At 45.8% G+C, this 22,878-nt stretch overlaps 1 protein-coding gene across 2 annotated transcripts in view; it reads right to left on the bottom strand.

The window, feature by feature from the left end:
* MRTFA (myocardin related transcription factor A) overlaps window positions 1-22,878 on the bottom strand; it is a 95,932-nt gene that overhangs the window by 17,215 nt on the left and 55,839 nt on the right. For both annotated transcript variants that reach the window (XM_057740479.1, XM_057740480.1), the window contains exons 2-3: window positions 21,674-21,739; window positions 1,751-1,806 (exon numbers count right to left, since the gene is read on the bottom strand). In XM_057740479.1, the coding sequence (XP_057596462.1) occupies window positions 1,751-1,806; window positions 21,674-21,739 (122 nt within the window). The remainder of the gene's footprint in view (window positions 1-1,750; window positions 1,807-21,673; window positions 21,740-22,878) is intronic.

Here is a 22,878-nt window from a genome sequence, read left to right as displayed (position 1 = left end):
TTTTGATACATGGTGTCATAGCTCTAGTTCCTTAAAGTCTAATGTCCTCATTTCTGCACTTCTGAGACGCCAAGCGAATTAAACCATTCCCTCAACAGTCCCAGAGCCAGTCCACTGCCCAGCACTCATGTTATAATGCATATGTGACCCCAGATCTGTCTGACTCTAGAGCCCGTGCTCTTAACCTCTGCACCAGAATTTTACAAACCAAAGGTCAAGATCATTAGTAGGTCAGGACCAGCACAGGATAGGACAGGACAAGGCAGAGCAGAGCAGGGCAGAGTAGAATAGAAGAGAAAACAAAGTATCAGGGCATACTGCACGCCTGCAGCAAGGTAAAGACCTGCTCCTTGGCCTGGCCCTGGCCTTGGGGCTCAGACTTGTCAGCTCTGTGCCAGCCCCGGCTGGTGCTGAGTTCTCCAGGAGACGGCTTACAGCGACCATGGGCTCGGGGCCTATCACCCGTCTGCCGTGGGCAGAAGTACTGCCACAGCTGCTGGAGAAGGTGGCAGAATGGGTGTCAGATGCTGCAGGTCTTCACCGATAGCAGAGGGAGACACACAGCACTGATGAAGGAAACCCCTGGAGTCCACAGACCAAGGTTTGAATCCCAGCTTGCCACCTACCAGCTGGACAAGTCAGTTAACCTCTCTTAGCTGCATCTATTAGGGTGAAGATAATACCACCTGATTCATAAAAGCTGATGTGGGTATAAACAAGAATACAACTTCACATATAAAAGTGCTCAATAAACTAGTAGCTGTTCTAATTAGTTCATATTTACTCCCTGCCTTGGAGAAGCAGGCCAGGAAATGGTGCCACGTCCTAAGACTGGGTGGAGGGCCCAGGCAATGCCACTCCTTCTCTCCCCGCTGTATCCGCTCATCCTCCCAACAACTCAAACAATGCAGCTGGTCACTCCTTTGGCTCCCAGGACCCATGACCTCACTCTTCCCACTCACTCTAAGAATTAATCATAATTTTCCTTAGAAATTGGTTAAAAATAAAAGAAAACCAGAAGACAGTAAGATAGGTCTTGGAGGTAAATATCTCAGAGTCTCTGAAAGAGCTGTGGGTCTTAGGGAGCCCCAGCCTGTGATCCTCCGCTCGGGGAGCTTTCTTCCCTTTCTTTTACAAAAGAAAAACGTGAAGGGGCTGAGGGGGAGAAGCATGTTCTGGTGACTTCCCCATCTCCGCCCACACTGGGCAGCGGAACATCCCCTGAGGCCCCTGAGGGAACTGAAACTGAGGGGGACAGGGCAACAAGCCAGGTGCTGCAGCGTGAACCTCAGCTCGGAGGCCCAGCTTCTGCTTCCACAGCCTCAAGTGGACCCTGGCTGCCTGGGGCTGCACGGAGACCATCCTGGAGAGGTGTGGGCAGTGTGGCCACAGACAGGAGGGGCCACCACTCAGCAAGCTTTTCCACAGCTGGTACTCATGTCCTAACAGCTACAGAGGCTAAGTGGAATTAAAGATGGGAAAATACCAGCGGTTTCCAAACCAAAAGGAGGGAGGTGACCATGACATATCCTTGAAGGTACTAGAGGAGGAAACTCATTCTGATCACGGTCCCTGTCATCACACTGGGAGACGCTGGGGTGGGGATGAAGCAGAAAAGGCAGAGCTTTCCACTTAGAACGGTGAGGCCAGGGCTGACCCTGGAGGTCACGCTAGACTGGAAGGAAGATGACAGCAACGCAACGGGATCTGACAATGCTCTTGGGAGTCCTTGGGAAGAAAGGTGCCTTACCCTGGCCCGCTCCAAGCTCCTTCTCTGCTCATGAAATGCAGCTGGACTTTTCAAAGCTGTTGGGAGAAGAATCACAAAACAATTACTTTATAGTGAAGCATCATGTCTACTGCTACAGTTTACAGTGCAGAAGGCATCTTACACTCAAGTTAATTTTAGCAGCACTATTCATATCAGCTGAAGTGAAGAAGAAAACGGCACCTGAGTTAGCACACAGCTTTATGGTTCAACTACCCCGTCAAAACAATTCTGGTTACTTTATTCCTAATGGGAATAGTCACTGCCTAAGCTTGGGCTCTGTAAGGGGCATGCATAGAACAGAACTTTAATACAACCCTTAGGAAGCAGTCAACCCTCCAAGAAGGCCTGCTGGGCCCCCTGTTACTCTTGGGGAGACGGGGACACAGCAGAGGTCCAAGTTGGGTCCACCCCACTTTCCTTCTCCAACCTCATCAGGAATCACAAAGTGACCATACTGTGTGAATGAGGCAGTTAAACCAAAAAGACATACATCTACTGGGTGCCATTTCCTTCTTTGGTTCAGCTGATATTAATAGTGCTGCTAAAATTAACTTGAATTTCATCTTGAAAGACTAAAAGAACTTCACCGTGACTGTACGATTAACCTTGGTGCACACAACCAGCAGCTGACCAGAAGGCTCACTGCAGCCCCTGTCAGGGACTCGGCTCTATTCTGGGGCCACCACCACCCCGGCCACAGCTTGCAACTCAGCAGAGCACGCCGAGGGTGGGGAGACCGAAGCAGGATCCTCTACAAATGGGGTGCCGTGAAGACAGTTTGTGTCAAAAACTCTGTAGATAATGAGTTGGGACACCCTGAGGATGAGAGGTGAAAGGCCTGACTCACTTCAAGTAGGGAACAACAGCAATAAGAAATAAATTCTAAGACCGTGGTCAGTTTCGCTTCTGCTGCCCTAGAATTTCAAAGCAGCTGTGAAACTGTGTGTGGAGATAACTTTTGCTGGGCTGCTGGCTGTGGTAGGAGTGCAGGGCTAAGGAGATGCTAAAAGCAGCCAGAGCACAGAAATGACCCTACCCTGCCTGGGCCTTTGTGCGTCCTCCCACCAGCCCACTCCCCAACCCCCAGGCCTCAGCAGCAGTAGTCCCAGAAGAAAGCTTCAAATGTCCCCGCGGTACTTTTTTTTTTTCTTAAGTTGTTGGGGTTTTTTCTGAATTTTTAGAATTAAAAAAGAAACTATCATTTTAAAAGACTGCTTGAGAGCACCCCATCTTCTAACAGCAGGGGGAGCTCTAGATTTAACAAACAGCCTCTAAGGAAAACCAACACAGGCTCCCTCCCCAACCCACCAGAGCAGTCCAAAGCACTACCCAGGCCATCCCAGCTCTAATCTGAAGGTCTTGGCATCTCACTGGGTAAGCAGACAGCCCCTGCACCTGCTTCTACTGAGTAAAGCTGGTTCAACTCCAAAATCAGCCTCCAGAAGCCCTGATATGCAGGGTGCGATGGACCAGCAGGGAATGAACACGCAGCCCTGCTCTCAAGAGAGCTTATCACTGGATGAGACAATAAATACTAAGAATCCAAGAGAAACGCAGTGTCCGCCCTGCCCCACCCCCAGCTGCCTTTCTGCCTTACTTTTCCCCACAGCTCATCACCGTCGGACACTCCGGGCAGTCACACTACGCATCTTTCTTCTTTATCTTCTCCTCCTACCATGAGGGTAAGCTCCGCCAGGGCATGGCAGGGGGTATGTCTACTTCTTTCTGACAGTAGCCCCAGTGCCGAGAGTACCCAGCACATAATTCATTCAACAAATTAATGAACACTCCACAAGGAACAGATGCAAAGTGTACACGGGTGACAGGAAAACTAGAGGATTCTGTAAGCTCTAAACGTTCATTGGAACAGTCAGAATTAGGCTCTCATCTCGGTTCAAAACTCCACAGAAGTCCCAGAAAGACAATCACGACGTGTGTCCCTGTCCTGGGTGCTACAGTTACGGCTGGTGTGACGCGGGCCTCCTCCTCTTCTGTAGAGCAGATCCTCCCACCTCCCAGAACTCCTGTGACAATCGAAGAAGAGTGGAAGGGCTCTGCCCCCTCACCAACGCATTTAGGGCGCTGCTGTCATCACATGCCGTGGTTTGGTTGAATCAGGGGTTAGATCCCCACACAGGCCGGCTAGTTCCTACACCCCGGCCACAGATTATCTGGCTAAACACCAGCCAGCGTGCCACCGCAACAACCTACACTGGCTATCCCAAGGGGTGAGGCACAGATCCAGCTTCTGGAAAAACAACTCACAAAGCGCAGAATTTCTTGATGAAAGGGGAGCGTATCACCTTCACGTACAATGAGGATGCTGCAGCACGAGGGGTGACAGATGAGCGGGCTATAGAGTGTGTGACGTCCTGCGTGGTTCCAGCGAGTCAAGGAAACTTTCCAAGTAACAGCGAGGATGCCTACTTGTGTGGCGGGCACCATTCCAGGTAATTTGAAGTGTTATCTAATTGAATAGTCTGACTGCCTCCACGCGGTGTGTAATATTCCGCTGTAGAGATGAGGACAGGCTCGGCAAGGGCGGGAGAGGGAGCGAGTGGCGGAGTGGGGATCACAGCCTAGTCCTCTCTCACCCTCAAGTCAGAGCTCTTTCCCTCCTCTGGGCTGGTTTCTTAACTTCTTCAAAAAGTGGAGAAGAATGACCCCATCAGATGGGAGGCTCTGCTCAGATGCAGGACGGAGGGCAGGCCACGTGGGAAGGCCAGCTCAGCCACAGCACTGAGCACGGACAGGCGTCAGGAGGCTCAGAAGCGGGGTGCCAAGTGCCCGCAGACACACAAAGCCACGGCCAGAAACGGGCTCGCCACGGGGCTGAAGGCACAGCCTTCAGCACTGATCCTAGCAGATGAGCCAGGAGGGGGCGAGGAGACCCCAGCTGTTCACAAGCTGGTCAGAGCCTGGGCAAACGCACCAGAAATGAAGACCGAGAAAAGAATTCAAGACAATAATCACCAATCCCAAAAGACTGTTTCACTTCATAACAACATTACAATCTCACTGAATCCTCTTAACGTCCATGAGGTGGGTACCATTATTCCAGTTTTATACGTGAGGAAATGAACACCGCAGCGACCGGTGAGGTCATTCACCAAGTGGTGGACCCCAACCCAGGTCCAGTCCTGCCTCCCTTTCTCCCTTCGTGACGAGCGTGTAGGTCTCTGTCAGCCCCTGAAGAGCCCACTCGCTCTGTGCTGCTCTCTCCCCACGTCTCAGTTTGCCCCCTGATAGCAAGTTCACGATTTCAAGAGCCACTTCCAACACAGGAAAGGAGGACGGAGCCAGGCCCCTCTCGTGCAGGCTTTGGTCAGGACTCCTGGAAGGCACTTCCCACGCCCATGTGGGGAATCTGGAGCTGGGGCGCCGGTGCTCCCGGTAAATCGGGCTTTGGGGTGGAGCGGGCACTCCTATACGTGTCTGGCCGGCTCTGTTAAACGCTGTGGCTGTGGAGGGGAACCTAGTGAAGAGCTGAGGGGTGATACAGGTAAGCCCTGGGCTTTCTTGATGTAGAAGCAGGTAGCAATGTATAGTCAAAATCACCACAAGCTCCCACGCTAAGGGAATGAGACACCAGGAACCATGGCAACACAGAAAATAAATTTTAAAGTTTAGGCCTCTAGTAGGTGTGGAAAATCCCCAAAGATGCAGTTACCCCACAAACATGTGTCCGAGTAGGAGGGCTGCCTTTACCTTGGACTCTCATCTCCCCTCTCCTTGCTGCCTTAATGGCTTTGCCAGAGAAGCCAAGGTACTTACTGCTCACTCGGAAATTTTATTTTCCCAGAAACTCCTAGAAGGCAGTCTCTGAAAGAGAAGCCCCTCAAACATGCAGACCCAAGAGCTGTGCATGCTGTTTACAAGAATATACATGTTTGGTGTCAGAGGGCACCAGAATCTGATCCTTTACTCCCACCCCCGGAAGCTGGTTTCCTGGAATACTCGCACGGCTTTGCCTGAACACAGGGAGGTGTGCAAACACACGCTGAAAGGAAAAATAGCCAAGCCCTCCACGGAAATCAAATGAACACAAGTGGCTAAGAGGTGTGGGTTCCTAATCACAGTTTCGGTTCTAGATGTGGGCCCCACCCCTGGCTGGCTCTAACCACCAAATAATATTCTGTTCCCTCTCTCCAGTACCCATCTTCTTTCTCCCCTTACACATCTGCTTCCTTAATTAACTGAGGTCATTTGTGAACTAAAAAGAGAAAACATGTTTCAACTTCCTTTTTCAAAACACACTGCCATCCACTTCGAAGGGGGAGCTTGGTGCTGTGCTGGGTGTCTCCAGTTCTCAGCGCAGGAACATAGACCGGGTACCTGACCTAGTGATGTGATCTCACACCGAAGTGTCAGCATGAGGAGCCTTAAAACCCAACCTAGCACAAGGATGTAGCGCTTTCCCAGCACCAGCCCCAGGTCCAGTCCAACATGTGGGCAAGTGGAAGCCGTCCTGGAAATGCATCTCAGCAAGAAGGATAGCAACGGACTACAGAGACTCATTTCCTCCTAACTATCATTCAGGAATATTTATTAGGTGCCTGGGTCTGAATGCCACTTTATTAGGTGCTGACATAACAGAAAGGATCGTCCCCATTCTCAGTGAGATACTATGCTAGAATTCTGTATTCAGAGGAACTCAAAGGTAGGAACACGGGACAGCTAACGGAGGTCAACAGAGTGCCATGGGCTAAGGAGCCCATCTTTCAGGCAAGCCGGCTGGATTTCTCTGTCCACTGCAGAAGCAGCAGGCACACGCACAGTGTGTCAGTGGTGGGGTGTGTGTGTGGTAACAAACACATTTAACAACTCAGGTGGGAAACTAGAACTCCATGCATCCACCCATGCATCTAATAATTCTGCAGCAACTACTGTGCTAGTTACTGAAAACAAGAATGCACAGGGTGGAGTCCCAGCCCTCAAAGGCAGTTCAAGGTCTGGTCAGGGAAAAAGGCAAATAAACACAATACGAGATGGAAGTATAGTTGTAGCAGTAACTTAAAGTGCTACTACATAAGACAACAGAGGCAAAATTCTGCCTGAGGAAAAAGTGTGTGAACCACCTGGGTAGATTTTACAGAGAAAAACCAAATGTACGGAATGGAAACACCACAGGCAGACAAGGAAGGTCATCTAAGAGCGTGACAAGTTCAAGGGACTATAAGTGGTCTGATGAGGTGGGACCGGCGAGTTCACATGGGGATCACGAGGCTTGGGGGGGCAGGGGGTGGGGCCTGCATCTGGGGAGCCGGGGAAGACCTGCTTTTCTCTGTCCCTCCCACTGAGTACAACTAAACACTCTGGACTTTACGTAAGTAGGAGAGAAGGTGGCAGACGGCCTAGGGACCTTGGAATCTGAAGGATGACACAGTGGCGAGTCCCCCGAGGTTCCCTGTTGCCTACACATCCCAGACTTGGAGCTGAAGACGCTGGCAACTGGAAATGTCTATGGAAGCATTTCCATGCTCTCGCTAGCCAAAGGACCAGGGAAAGGGCAGCCTGGCAAGAGAGAAAACTGAGACAGTAATCATTCTACTCCAGCCAGACACGGCGGTGAAAGCCCCACCCCCACCAGGACAGGCCAAGTGGGAGCCTAGACGTCCACCCTCACAAGGCTGTAATGAAGCACCCCAATAACCCTGCCAGGTGGTGCCGAAGAAGGCTAGTTAGGAAGCTGCCCCCCACCCAAGGAATAAGTGGACACCAAGTGGGGAGCCTGGACGTACACCCCTCTAGCAGTCAGAAGACTGCCCCCTCCCCTGACTGAGGTGATGTCAGGGAAGGACTGGTGAAGCGTCAAGACTTTTACCACTACAAGGTCACTTCTACCTGCAAAAAAGTTTAACATCGTGTCATCCAAGCCCTGGAAGGAAAGGAAAAAGATAGGCTGGAAAAGTACTTAACAAAATAAATGGCTGAAAACGTCCCAAATTTGGCAAGAGACATAAGTCTACAGATTCAAGAAGCTGAGCAAAGCCCAAACAAGTTAAACCCAAAGAAATTCACCCCAGGATACATCAGAATTAACCTTTGGAAAACTAAAAACACAGAAAACAACTTGAAAGCAGCCAGAGGAAAAACAATCTGAATGACAGCAGATTTCTCATCAGAAACCATGGAGGCCACCATAGTGAAGGAGTCTGTAACCATCACATGAACCAGGTGAGTGACATGATCAGAACCACATGGAGGGGTAGGGAGTTATTTCTAACCTGATAGTTTATGTTAAAAAATTAAATAAGCAGAAACACACCTAGAAATTGGTACGTATTCATTTTGCCACTCATGTCTGCACTCACGTGCTCCCCCTTTCCCTAAACCCCTTTTAATTTTGAACTTTTCAAACCTACAAAAACATTGAAAGAGCAAGTGATAACCCTAAAACTCTGACCTAGATTCACCAGTTATCTTGCAACCATATTTGTTTTCTCTTTCTCCTGGGTGTGAGTATGCCCGCACACACACGCGCGCACACACACGTGCACACACACACCTTTGTTTATGCAATCACTTGGGAGTGAGTTGCAGACGCAGTTGTCCCTGGGTATCTGCAGGTGATTGGCCCCAGGATCCGCCATGGAGACCAAAATCCACGGATGCTCGAGTTCCTTACACGAGATGGCCCAGCATTTGCATATAACCCACGCACATTCTCCCACACACTTTAAGTCGTGTCTAGACTACTTACGATCCCTGATACAACGTGATTGCTACATAAATAGTTTCCAGTGCGTGGCAAATCCAAGTTTTGCTTTTGGGAACTTTCTGGAATTTTTTTTCCAAATATTTTCAATCTGCGGTTGGTTGAATACACATATTCGGAACCTGCGGATACGAAATCTGCAGATACAGAGGGATGACTATCAATCTCAACATTTCACCCTTATATTCTTCAACAGGCATTTCCTAAGAATAAAGCCACTCTCTTAACTAAAATATCTTTATCACATCTCAGAAAATTCATACTAATCCAATAATATAATCTAAATTTACAGTCCATGTTGGAATTTCCTTAATAGCCCCTCAAATGTCCTCTATAGCTGTTTGGATCTTTCCCCTTAATCCAAGATGTAATCAAGAATCATATTACATTTCATCCTTGTCCTCTCAGTCACACTTTGAAAAGGTAGTCTTGCCTTTTTCACTTTTCCTGACACTGATTTAAGTATCCAGACCAGCTCGTCTGATGGAAAGAATGTCCTATATTTTGAATTCCGCTGTTTCCCATGATTAGATTTAGGTTAAACACTTGGCAAGAGGACTGCACAGCTGATGTGAACTTCTTAACTTCAGGAGGTGGCTGTTCCCCAACCAGCGACAGTGCTCAAGTTTGAAAGGTGACACCAGATCGCTCCATCCGAAAGGTAGCATTTCCCCCTGTGTAATTAATACATACTCTCTGGGGTAACATGTTGAGGCCTTGTGAAAATCCTGTTCCCTAAGCACTATTTACCTAATGGTTTTAGTGTCTATTGATGATATCTGCCTGAAATCAATTATTACACTGGGAATTGCAAAATAGTGAGAACTGCATTCTTACACAATCACTCCACTAGTGATCAAGAGGCCATTCAGAAGACTAAAATGGAGTGACAGGGTAAATGGTCGTGCCATTAGCACTCCCAGAGCGGGGATACAGAAGTAAGCCTGGGATAGGGTGGGACAGATTGTGTTGAGTATGGGACATGCTGCATGTGAGCTGATTGTGTGACATCCTATCAAGAAATGTGCACGTGGGGTGTGTGTACACATGTGTAGATGTGCAAGTGGTGAGTGTGTACACACGTATATGTGTGTCTCTGCACAGATGTGTGTGTGTGTGCATATGGCATCATCTAGGGATAACATGATATATGTTATGCAGAGACAGAAGAAAATACTTCCCAGGATGAATCTTAAGGAAATCTCAGAATTTAAGCACAGGTGATGAAGAGAGCCCAGCAGAAGAATCTGAAAAGGCTCACGGGGGTGAGAGAAGGCTACGCAAAGCTGATGTGGAGACTAAGCTTCAAGAAAAAGGGTGTAGGTAGAAAGAGAGAGACGTTAATAGTGGGCAGGTCAGAAAAAATAACGCTTGCAAAGCTTCCAGAGGATTACTTATACTTAGGACACGGCCAGAGGCCTCGGAGCTGTGCCAGGGAGCTGGCGGAGGCAGAAACGAACTACAAGAGGGAGAGGAGTAAGAGGTGGGGAAGTGGAGTCCACAGGGGTACGTTCCCAAAGAGGTTAAGACGTGCTAACAGTTAATTACTCACTCCCAACAAGCATTCACTGAGAGCCCACATGCCTGTTGGGGCTGGGATATCCATGTTCTTGCGGGGCTTACACTCTGGTGAAGACGACACACCAAACACACACCTACCGCAGCAGGAGGTGATACAGGCTCTGAAGAATTATAAAGCAGGGTACGGGCGAGAGAGAGCGATGGGGCAGGGTTTACACACAGTGGTCAGGGAAAGACTTTCTGATGTGATGTGTGAGCCAAGACCTGGGGGAAGGCAGTGAGCCCTGAGGGCAAGGAGAACAGCAAGGGCAAAGACTCCAGGTGGGAACCCGCCTGCGAGGCAGAGGACGTCGAGCAGCCCAGGCTGGCAGAGCAGAGAGAGCAGTGGGAGGAGATGCAGTACGAGGTGGGCCACGTGGGGCCTTGTAGGGCTTCAGACATCACCCTGTTCTCAAGTGGTGCTAGAGGAAACGCAACAGGGAGAAGAAATAAAGCAGGACTGTGCCTGTCACCCTTGCCGCTAGCAGAAAGGCCCCCGAGGGTAACGTGAATAAAAAGATCTGCTGGTTTCCTTGTTTTTCCCCTGATGTCTGTATAGTGTGCTGGGAATTATCTTACTTGAGCTTCTTAGTACCTGCTACTTTCTGTACTTTATAAAGGAGAACTAACTTGCCTGGGATCATACCCTAACCAACTGCAAAATGAAGACCAGACTCTGGTTCTTCTGATTCCAACATTCAGATCTTTTTATTTACGTAAATTTCAGCATAAAATGGGTAGGAGGAGGGGTGGGAGTGGGTGGGAGAAAAGATACTTCTCTGATCAGGTATCTTTTTTTTTCATTGATAGTTACCAAAGAATAGCAAACAGTGATTTTAATCTGACCTTCTACATTCTGCTTTATTCTCCTGGCTATTCCTCTGGAAAGAAATGCTGCCTTGTCATCTGCTCTAATACTGGCAATGGGACAGCAGGGGGGACTTCACATATAACCTCAGAAAATGTCAAGGGGCACACATTTTCCCATCAGCCCTCTCTCAAAGGGGTCAACATAGCAGAAGAGGGAGTCGCTGTATAATCAAACTCCTTCCAAAGTCAACTGAATCTTTCCCCACAACCCGTGCCCCATCACAGAAGTCTGTCACACAGCTCCAGGCAGTTCATTAACTCTGCCAAACTGACCACGGACACGGTGCAAGGCCATACCGAGAGGCAGGCAAGGCAGGCTTTCCCCAACACTAGAGACAAGGGTCCATAAGCTGTCTGTACGCAATCATTTTATATGCAGCAGCCTCAACTGTCTCAGAAATTCACCATCAACTCTTGAATCACATGGACAGGGCTATCCTGCACTTCACAACTCCTGGGGAGGAGAGAATATTATTTTACGCCATCACTAAAAATGAAAAGGGGAACGAGACCAGTAGCCCTTGGTCCAGTGTTTCTCTAGAACCACACTTGCATTAGAAAGTCTCTGGAGTGAAAGAATCTCTCTGTAATGCAGATTCCTGAGCTTTAAGAATCTCAATCTTCTGGGGCAGGGAGGGTGGGGGGGAATGGGGGGGGGGGCGTCAAGGAAGGGAGGGAATATGGGGATATGTGTATAAAAACAGTTGATTGAACCTGGTGTACCCCCCAAAAAATAAAATAAAATAATAAAAAAATAAAAAAAATAAAAAAAAAATAAAAAAAAAAAAGTTCAAAAAAAAAAAAAAAAAGAATCTCAATCTTTAGTCAGCTCTTCAAGGAGGCTGGTGCCAATAAAATTAGAAAATCGCTGTTTCCCTAGTCCAAAAGGCAGGGGAAAGGTGACCCTGCAGATGAGAAAGCACAAATTTTTACTTGCTCACTTTCCACCATCAGGGGCTAAATGGCTAAAAAGTACACTCAGTAAGTAAGGACTTGATAACTTTTCTGAATAGCTAACTCAAAACTGCAACCCTGCTGGCTGTGTAGGTGCCCACAAATTGGGAGAGTTTAATCTCTGAGTTCCTTTCAGGATCACTGCTTCAAGTTGCAAAGTACGTATTTCTGATAGTCAAAGGATCAGGGCGTTTTGCCATTTTCCTCACACCCTAGCGAGGGCCTAATTCAGCTGGGATGGATTCCACATCCTGCTGTTTGTAGCTGGGCCTGGCAATCACACTCAATGGAAGGCAGCTACAGAAATGCAGTCCTTGATCTTAGCACGCAGGAGCACAGAGGTTGGCTCTGTCACTGGTGTATAAGGGTTTACAATAGCATTAGGGGAAGGATTTTTCTTGGGATTCTACATCCAGGCAGAGCAGGGGCTCTTAACCTGGGGCACACGATACCAGCTTTAGAGTATCTATGAATGCCTGGAAACTATGTGCTGAATTTTGGGGACTTGCTCGGGCAATTATCTGGTGAAGGGATGTGTGAGATTTTTCCAAGAAGCATCAATGGCAAAAAAAAAAAAAAAAAACTCAAAAACCCCCACACACAAAAAAACCATTCCAGAACCTCTGATTTAACTAAAAGTTTTTAGGGCAGAAGTGAAAAGATGCCCATGGCCTTCAAGTCAGAGGACAAGAGCAGCAACTTGGAAGCAATTTTAATAGAGGGCTTAAAAATGATGGAGTTACTCTCACATCCACTCCCCCACTAACTTTCACTTTTCCTCACCAACCCTGGTTCCTAACACTGTTTTCAATTTTAACATTTACAAAGCTGAAATTTTGGTGAAAGTACATCTAGCTATCATCATGAAACTCCTGTGTCAAGAAGAATCATTGGACCATGACCTTCAGGAATTAGCATGGGGTTTGAAGCCAGAAGACCCGGACTGGATCTACCTCTGCCTTTTACTGTGACCTTGAGCAAGTCACATGACCCCTCTGAGCCTCAGTAACCTCATCCACAAAATGACAATTACACAAACTACTGCAATGATGACTCTTAGCATTAAAGTGAAAGTGCTCTGCCATCTGCTAGAGCTCTGGCTAATAAGCTCTTGGCATTGTTACTGTTTTAACGTCTTTCTCCCTTTGCCATTTTCCTTCTGAAGAGAACAGCGTGGGTGTGGAGTCAAATGCTGACAGCTAACTGGGGTTGACTTCCAATTTTTGTCTTTCTGTTTTTATCTGTCGTGCCAAAATGCCTACAAAAATAACCTGCAATAATGACCATTAACCAAAGAGCTGTGTCAACAGTCCAGGGACTGATCATGACAATGAAAACCAGAACTAAGTTCATGTGAATCAAAGAAAGAGGCTGGGTGATGGGGCGTGGGGAAGGGATCATGCACTCTGGGGCAAGCACGGATCCAAACTAACTGTCAGAAAACGTGCTTCGTACACATCCTGTTTTGCTATTCAGGCTTGCCACCACCCCTATTTTGGCACATAGGCTGTCACCCCCACCCAAAGCAGCAGGGAAGCCAACCACCAAGAATGAATGTTAAAAATGGAGACTCATTCACTTTGGTGTACCTCATAAGCTGGTACAAGAGTGTAAAGCAATTATATTCCAGTAAAGAGCTTAAAAAAAAAAAATGGAGACTCAAGGATGTTAATCTTTTCCTTCTCAGAAGTGCAAGCTGCTCCAGTCTTCAACCTTAACCCACTGATGGTGAAAAAGACTCAAGACTGGGAGCCCAAGTTGCCCAAGTCATCACACGATTTTGCATGACATGAATATCAGGTATAGTCAATTTCAAAAGGTTAAATTACGGGTCAAATATTTTGAACTTGACCTTCCAAGTTTCTCTTTGGCATACATGCTAGCCATGTTTATATCCAGCTTTCGCACCACAGCCCAGCCTAATGCTCCAGACCAGTCAATTATCATTCAATTCACACTCCTTGCTGAAGCATACACATATGCACATACTGAAGTCCCATAATCAATATGCCTAAGTCAGCTGTTTAGATGCCAGCTCCAAATCACCTTTGCCCTTCTGCAAATAACATCCTACCAGGCTGAAGAATTTCAAATCAACACCATCACCAGATGTCTATCAGGGCTCCCCTTGAGTGCGTAATTCTTTAGGATTTTTACTGTTGTAAAATTAGTGTCTAATTTCAACAAGTGACTTTATAAACTCCTTTACTTCACTTATTATCTTGCAAAGATGTTGGCCTTAGAGATCTTAGATACGCTGAGAACTAGTAAATGAAAGTGAATACCTATTATACTTTTTAGATACTGAATTGTATCAAGAACCTGTATCAAGAAGACTACTTTTGATGGCCTGTTCAAGAGAGCTCCCTGTTGGATTCTTCTTTGGTTTCAACAATGAATAAGCTCAGAACGTACAACTCATTCTAGAGTCTATTTTAGGATTAGTTAGCAACTGGACAAGGAGGAGGTTCTATGCTAGTCACTGACCACTGACAAAGGAATACACCCTGCTGATGACCTATATCAGCAGGAAGAGAGATGAGAGTGCTGATATCTATCAGAAAGGCAACGTAAAATGCCAGGGAGTGACGTGCCCAGCGAGTCTTCTCCTGAGATGAAAGAGAAGATTCCTGAGGCCATAACCTAACACAGTTTTCTCTCAGCTTCAAATCCAGGGATCAGGTGAGCCCCAATCTTGGAACATATGTTTTATCATGGTATTTATCAAATGCCATTTAAACGTGGGATTCAACTACAGTTAAATGGTAACATTCCTGTGCTGAGGATACATCATCTCAGGTAGGCAGAGTTCTCTGCTTCTTAATAAAAAAAAAAAAAAAATTATGCTATACATCTGAAATTAATGTAATATATGTCAATTATATCTCAATTTAAAAGAAAAGGGGAAAAAAACTAGTTCTTTCATCCAAAGACATCTATGTATCTGAAAGAGCTAAGTGGACCATACTAACAGCTGTGAGAGTGAGCATCTCAGAGGAGCGTGAGCCTGGGGGCCCCGGCGGGACTGGAGCAGCAAACTGCAGGCTCTGGGGGAGGCCTTTCCTGAGCTCCTGTCAGAAAGGGGCGCTGGGCAGATCCTATCCAAACGTCTCTGGCTCACAGGGATAGCTGTGCAGAGACTACCACCCAGAGCTTCTAGCAACTCCCAAGTGGACTGGAGCACACAGGAAATGGCCAAGGCCCAGGTGAGGATCTGCTCTCACCCGAGCCCCACCCAAACTCATCATCTACCCAGGATCCTTTGAGACACGTCTCGGACATTGTAACACTTCACTTAAAAGTAAAACAAATGACATTTCCTTGAAGCCTACAATTTTTTGTCATCTTCAATCTTTGTAAGTTTTTAAAAAGGTGGGGGGTGGGGTGGGAGTTCAGCCTCAAACCAGACTCTCATCTGCTCTACAATAAGCAGTGTCCCTCCTGGTGAACATTTCTGTGTCTTAGCAAGTTGCCCAGAAAAAGAGAAAAAGTCTCCAACCCAGCCACTTACTTGTTTTGTTTTAAGAGAGGTTAAGAAAAAACACAAACATACATTACTATGGAAAAGGCAAGCTAATAAAACAGGAGTCCTGTTAACATACAACCAGAAGGGGAACAATCTTAACAGGGTACCGTGTTGGCTAGTGGTTCTTTGACTCTTAATAATTTTCAGCAATTGTTTTTTAATCCAAGGGTAGAGAGGAAAGTGAAATTAAGAAGGATTTATTGAAAGATAGTTCCTGTTCCCCAACACTGGTTTTCACAGAACTTCATGAGATATATATATTAAAAGCTGCTTTCAGATTCACAAGAGGGTAGAGCCAAGCTAATGCTCCTCTCATTCTTAGCTGCAAACAACACTGCCCGTATTTCAAAAGCATAAACAATATGTCACCTCATTTATCTCCAAATTAACTGTGGGGTAGATAAAAAAAAATTTTTATGTATTTTATTGAAGTATAGTTGCTTTACAATGTTGTGTTATCTTCTGGTGTACAGCAAAGTGAATCGGTTTTTTTTATATATAGATAGATAGATAGATAGTTTGCATCTGTTAATCCCAGACTCCCAATCCACCTGTCCCCCACCTCCCTCCCCCTTGGCAACCACAAATCTGTTCTCTATGTCTGTGAGTCTGTTTCTGTTCTGTAGATAAGTTCATTTGTGTCATATTTTAGATTCCACATATAAGTGATATCATATGATATTTGTCTTTCTCTGACTTACTTCACTTAGTATGATAATCTCTAGGTCCATCTACGATGCTGCAAATGGCATTATTTCATTCTCTTTTATGGCTGAGTACTATTCCATTGTGTGTGTGTGTGTGTGTGTATGTATACACACATACCACATCTTCTTTTCTTCTTTATACATTCATCTGTCGATGGACATTTAGGTTGTTTCCGTGTTAGATAAGAATTTTATAAAAGTAGAATTTGAGTTCAGAAAAGTGAAATGAATTGTCTAAAGCCACCCTGTTCCTAAGTAGCAGAATAAAGGCTAAAAACCCTATTGTCTAATATTAACAGCCACCATTCCACATGACTATTTAAATTTAGATTAACATTAAATTAAAAATTCAGGTCTTCACTCAAGCTAGCCACATGTAAGCACTCACTAGCACATGTGGCTAGTAGCTGGTGTTACAGAATATTTCTATCAACACTGAAAGTGCAATTGGACAGGGATGGTGTAGAAGTTAGTTCTTTTGAATTCATGGTAACTTGGGGAAAAGAGGCCATGGCACCTCAGTATTTAATGAAGATGGACTGAGAGTGACAAAGTTAAATCATCGCCTCTTTCTCATCACAAGAAATTCTGAGGCCTGAGGAGGTTGGTTTATCTTCTCAGGGGTTATCACCAAAAGTTACTTTTAAAAGAGCTTCACCACAACGGATTTTATCCCTATGTACTCAGGAAAAGAATCTTGAAGCTCGGTCTGTACATTTGATGCAGAATAATATAAGAAATAATTCTCAAGTTTCAAATAACAAAAATATTATCATTAAAAAGAATTTTAGCTACAGAGGAAAAGAGATCATAGTAATTAATCCTGACACTTCCAGCCATTAAATAACCCTTTGTCAGAGTTTAAAAGGAATTTCTTGGTGGTGCAGAGACTGCAATAGTTAGATGAATAGGAGATTTTCAGCTAATATGGGGGCCCAGTAAGATGACAGCTTAGATTAGCTACCAGTGCTGCAACTGGGCTGCACTGTCTCTGCGTAGCGCTTGGCTAACACAGCTGAAACATGACAAAGGGATCCAACTGTAGAAATGAAGGGTTGGGGAGTCAAGATGTGGTGAAGCTTATTAAAAATAGAGCTGCAGGAACTCGTTACACGAGGCCATTTTTTCCCCAGTTTCAGTGTGAGAACACAGGGCTTACTAGCAGATATACAAACCAGTCAAAACTAGCTGGCCAGCTGGTTCACTTTCTCACCCAGCAACACGTCTGAGGGCCTCTCAGAGGCCAGGCAGTTTGAGGCGCCTCTGGACTGACGTTAACTGGCTGCCCTCTCTGAGTTGTGTTACTGTCACACTCTTTGGATTCTCCTGACCATTCAGAAGTAAGTGTCACCAATGGCAGTGTCTGGGTGCACAGAAGCACCGTTTAAAATGAAAAAAACCATCTCACTCAAAAAACGGAGGAAGGTCCTTAATCTACTGGACAAACGTAATGATTTCCTCGTGTTTGCCAAGGTCCCAAGGACTTCCTACTACATGCACATGGAGCAATGATGAACTGGAAAGGGTAACTGGAGCATTAGAAATGCGCTCTCCCTGCTTTTTTCCTCAAGGATTCACAGTAGAATAACAAAAGGCTGAGAGGGAATAGGCAAGTGAGAGTCTTCTCTCGTGTTAGAAAGATTACAGGAGACTTTTTCTCATTTGTTTCGGTCAGCAGAACTTGCAGGTTTTCCTTTAAAAGGTTATTCCTTTGCAGCAGCTCTCATTGCCAGAAAGTTTTTCTTAATTTTCACCTCAACCTTATGGCTTGCACACCTTTAAATGTCAAAGAGAAAAGGCTGTGGGGAAAGCTGTTTGAGAACAGAGTGTCCCACACATGACCCACTTCTTCTATGAATCTTCATCCTAGATACAGCAGCATTCCTTAGTCTTTGGACTTAAACACCAGCTTCCTATCTGTGCCATCTCTCCTCTCCCTCAAGATATGCAGAGCTTCAGACATCATTAAAGAAAGCTTAGGGCCTGGAATATGTAATCCTTTGCTATCTGGCACCCTGCATGTTGTAGGGTTTAAGTCGTGTTAAATTTGAGACATATGTTTACATGATGAGAATGAAGGATTCTGGGAAATGATCCTGTTTAAAAACATATCAGAAACCAACTTCTATATCCCATAGTTTAGATGCCATGAACAGACCATATCAAGTAGCAGAAAGAAGTGTATGGGAACTGAGAGAGACTGTAATCCCCTGAATTCTATGGGAAGGCCACAGCCCAACTTTGAACAACATGCAGAAATATGAACAATCCTGCAGGCAAGGCAGCTACTGAAAACATCACGTCCTAGAGATGGGATGTCAGAACAGGAAGGCAGCCCCACATGGGAGCTGCGTGTGAGTGTTCTGTGAGATGAGGTGGGTGGGTTCTCCGTCTGAGGGCTACAGGAAGATTGGGATGAGAAGAACTTTATAAAAGAGAGAAACCGAAGTGAGGAGGCAGAATGCAGTCATGACTACACTGCCCCCTGGTCTGAGCCTCCTAATTACTTCCCAAGTTGCACAACAAACTTAAACATCAAGGCACTTTTCAGAAACTCCTCCGGCTAGCAAGATGGAAATGAAAATGGACACTTCAACCAGATGTTATCTTTTCAGGTCTCCACATCTCCAATAACAGACAAACTGCTGATCAATTACGATTTGCCCCCAGCACTGCCCATATTTTCTTTTGGAAGACCTGAGTGAAGGGTGAGATGTGGAACTGGGGGGATGTCAGGGAGGCAGAGAATGCTGGCGATTATAATGGAGGTAGGGTAGCAGCGAGGGGCTGTGGTGAGGAAGTGGGGTTACTCAGAGGGTGAGGGGCTGGGGAAAAAAAGAGCCTCACCTTTGGGAACTCTGAGCCCTATCTGCACATCACCAGGTGTGCTGATGAGCAGGGAACATCACACCTGAAACTCTTCCCAGGCCTCAACACGCTCTCTCATAATCTGTTTGCTACCTACTTTCTTCACTAGAGAAGTTGAAAACCTCCTGTACCCATAGTTGAAGGTGGCTTGTTGTATGAGGGAAGAGGCAACATTCTCATTGAAGCAGGGCATTTCTATTCCTATAGGAAGGGCAATTATTCTCACTTCACAGAAACAGAGAACCACCCAAAGTATACAATTAGGTATTCAGAATATTTTAGAACCTGGGCTCCTGACAGGAGTGTTGTTTCATTCCATGTCCAGAATTTCAACAAGCTTGCAATAGAGTGGTATCTGCGTCTGTCTGTCTGTCTCTCTCTCTCACACATACACACTTTACAACTGGCTGTCTTCATTCATTCATTCATTCAGTGCCAAGTACTGGGGACAGAAAGATAAATAAGATACTTTCTCAAGGAGCTCACAGTCTAATTAGAGTGACAAACATATAAGCAGATCACTGCAATACTCAAGCATCATTTGTCTTAACAATGCAGAATACTGTAAGAAATGCAAAGCAAGGAGACTGTACACAATAAATCCCACTGAACCGAGATCTCCAGTAGCCCTTGGTATCAACGAAAGGCAGCAGGAAGAACACAAGGCACTCATCCTCTGCGTGGCTTCTGGATCCTGAACGTACTACAGACCCTGAGAAGCAGCACTGTGCTCTCAGAACTAGTGCTGTAATTAGAGCCAGCACCCCAAGGATCTACGCTGAACCGCTGTTTATCTTGTATATGGGCAAATGTTACTACCCAGATAAACTGTTAAATGTCTTGAGGGCAGGTCCCATGCCTTATGTTTCTTTAATCTCTAGAGCACCTAGGACTACCCTAGGCAAACAGCAGACACTATACACAGCACATGCTGTCCTTGGTGAAAGGGACGAGTAGATGTGACACTGGGTAACCTGTTCCTCTACAAGGTTTGTAGGTAGACAGATCTGGAGTGTTCTGTAAAGCACACCACCACCCTACCTGGTCACATTAACCGATCCACACCTTAAGGATGGGGAGTGCTTCACTGGAAGGCCAGAGAAGATGGAATGTGGGTAAATGGCTTCACAGTTAATAATAATTTTTAAAAAGATAAATTTGATACTTAAGGCCCCTGGCTGACACTTAGGATAGAAATAGACCTCAGACGCCTTATACTTGCTATGAAATTCTAGCTCTTAGACATGGATCTGGTATTACCACCATGTAAATTAAATCTCATCTTCACTTGCTTAAGAGTCTCCAATGTAGTTAGGCCCACTGTAGTTAAAATAGAATCTACCTCCTCCCTGTGGCTGACAAGGCTCTCATTCTGGCTCCGCCCACCCTGCCAATCTTAACTGGCCCCCACTGTCCCCTCACTTACAGCCACAATGGCTGCCTTGATGTTTTCAAACATACCAGGCTCTGAACTGCACTAGGCCCTTATACCTGCTTTTCCTTCTTCACGGGCCCTCTTCCTGCTTCTGAATGAATGACTCCATCTTATCCTACAGATCTCAGCTCAAATAGTTCCTCCTCAAGGAGGCCTTTCTTGAAAAACTTTTCCAAAGTGATCCCATCTCATTCCTATTATTTGTTAATATACCAACCAGTTAATTTACCTCACAGCATTTACCACGTTCTGAAATAATTGTGTTTACTTGTTTCCCTGTTTATTATATTATCAGTCTACTCCCTCTAAGTACAAAACTTTTGAAAGCAGGAGTTGGGACTTCTCTTGCTGTATCAACAGGCACATACCGGGTACTCAAATATTTTGAATGAATGAGTGAATGAGAATTAGGAAAATACAGTGGCAGTAGGTTAGCAGGCATTAAGGTGAAAAACATCAGTTCTCCCACTATGAAGCTAGAAGTTGTTGTATGATATAGAAATTTTTACTTCATTATGTGTATCCAAATAGCAGTAACACAGAAAGATAAAAGAAGTAAGAGGGAGAGCCTAAGCTCTCTGCTGATGACTTAAAAAGAAATACCAAAAAAAGCAAAATCCTGCTGGCTTCAGCTTCCACTCATTCTATAAGGCTGTTAGTATTAAAAGCAAATTTTCTTGCTTCTAACAGATTCCAAGGTGGGTTTTATTTCTCCCAAGTGATGCAGTTCTGCACCAAGCCCAGCCCTGCAATACCCCCATCAATGACTCCACTCAGGCATACTCATCCCCCAGCCAGCCTTAGCGTATCTGAGACTCTCACTCTAAATAAAACTGGGGTTGACTCAGAATACTAGATGGAAAAGGGCTGTCTCTTCTCAAACACCCAAACACTAAGGCAAAACACATGCGAGAAGTGTTCTTCCTCACCAATACCCCAGCTCAAGATCTGTTCCTCTTATAAAGGGAAGTATAACAGGGCCTAGAAACCCTTTTAAAGGTGCAGTTCAGAAGCTAAGGATGACTCAGTGGCACCATTAACCTAACACTGTTTGTTTCACTGAACTTGATCCATTAGGGCAGTTCTCTTAACCATCACCGACTGAGAGGCCCCAAACTTGGAAAAGCATGAGGAAGAAAGGAGTGAAACATGAACCCCGTCAGCGCTGTTTTCTGTGAGATGCTCCCCGTGGTGTACTGGGTACTCACACCGCGTCCCAGAAGCGACTCTACTGAGTGCTGAGAGGAGAGAGAGTGGTACTTACGCGGCATGATCCCTTGGCTCACCAGTTCCTCCCGCGTCCGGCGCTGCTGGAGCTTCAACTGCAGCACTGCAGGGCAGCAAAGAGAGAGGGGAGAGGAAAGCTCAGTCGGGCATTCCACCGCAAAAGACACATTTTCAAATGCAAAGAAAGCCTTGGAAACAGAAGGGTGTAGTGTGAAAGACGGGTCCCCTTGAATTGTGACTGTAATTGCAGAAGTGGCCTGATACAGCAGGGTTTCCGTATTCTGCTGTGGGCGGCGAGAGGAAGTTGCGAAGGGTCTTGCAGGGCGATAACAACCCACCAAGCACCAAAGTCTTGCCTCTTACTCAAAACCTCCCACAGCACCGAGTCCTGCTCAAGGCTAAAAAACACATTCTCAACTCAAAGCAAATACAGTGAGGACCACCGCCCAGCAGAAAAAGCTTTCTAGATGTTCTGCACCTTCTTCCTGGTAGCAAATGTTTACCACCATAAGTATAGTGAGTGACAGATCAGGAAGTATTGGTTATTTGTAAAATTTTTTCTTTTGTATCTAAAAATTATACCTATTTTCACCAAGCAATACATTTCCCTAGACCAGAAAATATTTTACCATTAAGATAACTCTCCTCTGCCTCTCCTTCCTCACTTAGAGCCTTTTTCTGTTGACGTGAAACAACAAAGCTGAGTGATTCAAAGCACATCCGGGCTAAAGGAGGGTGATGGGTGTTTCTCCTGTTTCCACTCTGGCAATACCACTTGATATAACAATAGGATTTTTTTTTTGAATTAAAAGCCAATTATCTCTATTTCAAATGACAGTGAAACCTAAAGGGTATTACCACTGCACACCATACAGAATGACAAAGGCACAGCCTCCATTCAGAGGCTAAGTGAGAAAATGTTCAGAAATGGAGGTTTAAGAGGATCTCGTGGGCCAAGGGAAGTCCCCTTATATAAGTCTTCAGTGATAAGGTCCCTGGGAGTCACATCTGAGGGGGACCTGTATCTATGAGGAATCACATTACCCTAACGTCTGCCCTTTGCCTCCACAAAGGAGTTTTTAAGAAGGCCTCTAAGATGGCAGAACCGTAATTAGTCTCCTGACTGTATCTCAAATTCGGCAGGTCCAAACCTGTCTTTCCCCAACGACCGCATCTACTTCCTGTCCTTTTTCTCTTCAACCTTATCACTATCCTCTTCCCCAGCACTAACACCAAAATGTC

This window comes from Hippopotamus amphibius, chromosome 7, assembly GCF_030028045.1.
Source record: "Hippopotamus amphibius kiboko isolate mHipAmp2 chromosome 7, mHipAmp2.hap2, whole genome shotgun sequence".
Classification (NCBI taxonomy): Eukaryota; Metazoa; Chordata; class Mammalia; order Artiodactyla; family Hippopotamidae; genus Hippopotamus; species Hippopotamus amphibius.
The sequence above is the reverse complement of the archived record's forward strand: the minus strand, read 5'-3'. Positions and strand labels throughout refer to the sequence as shown.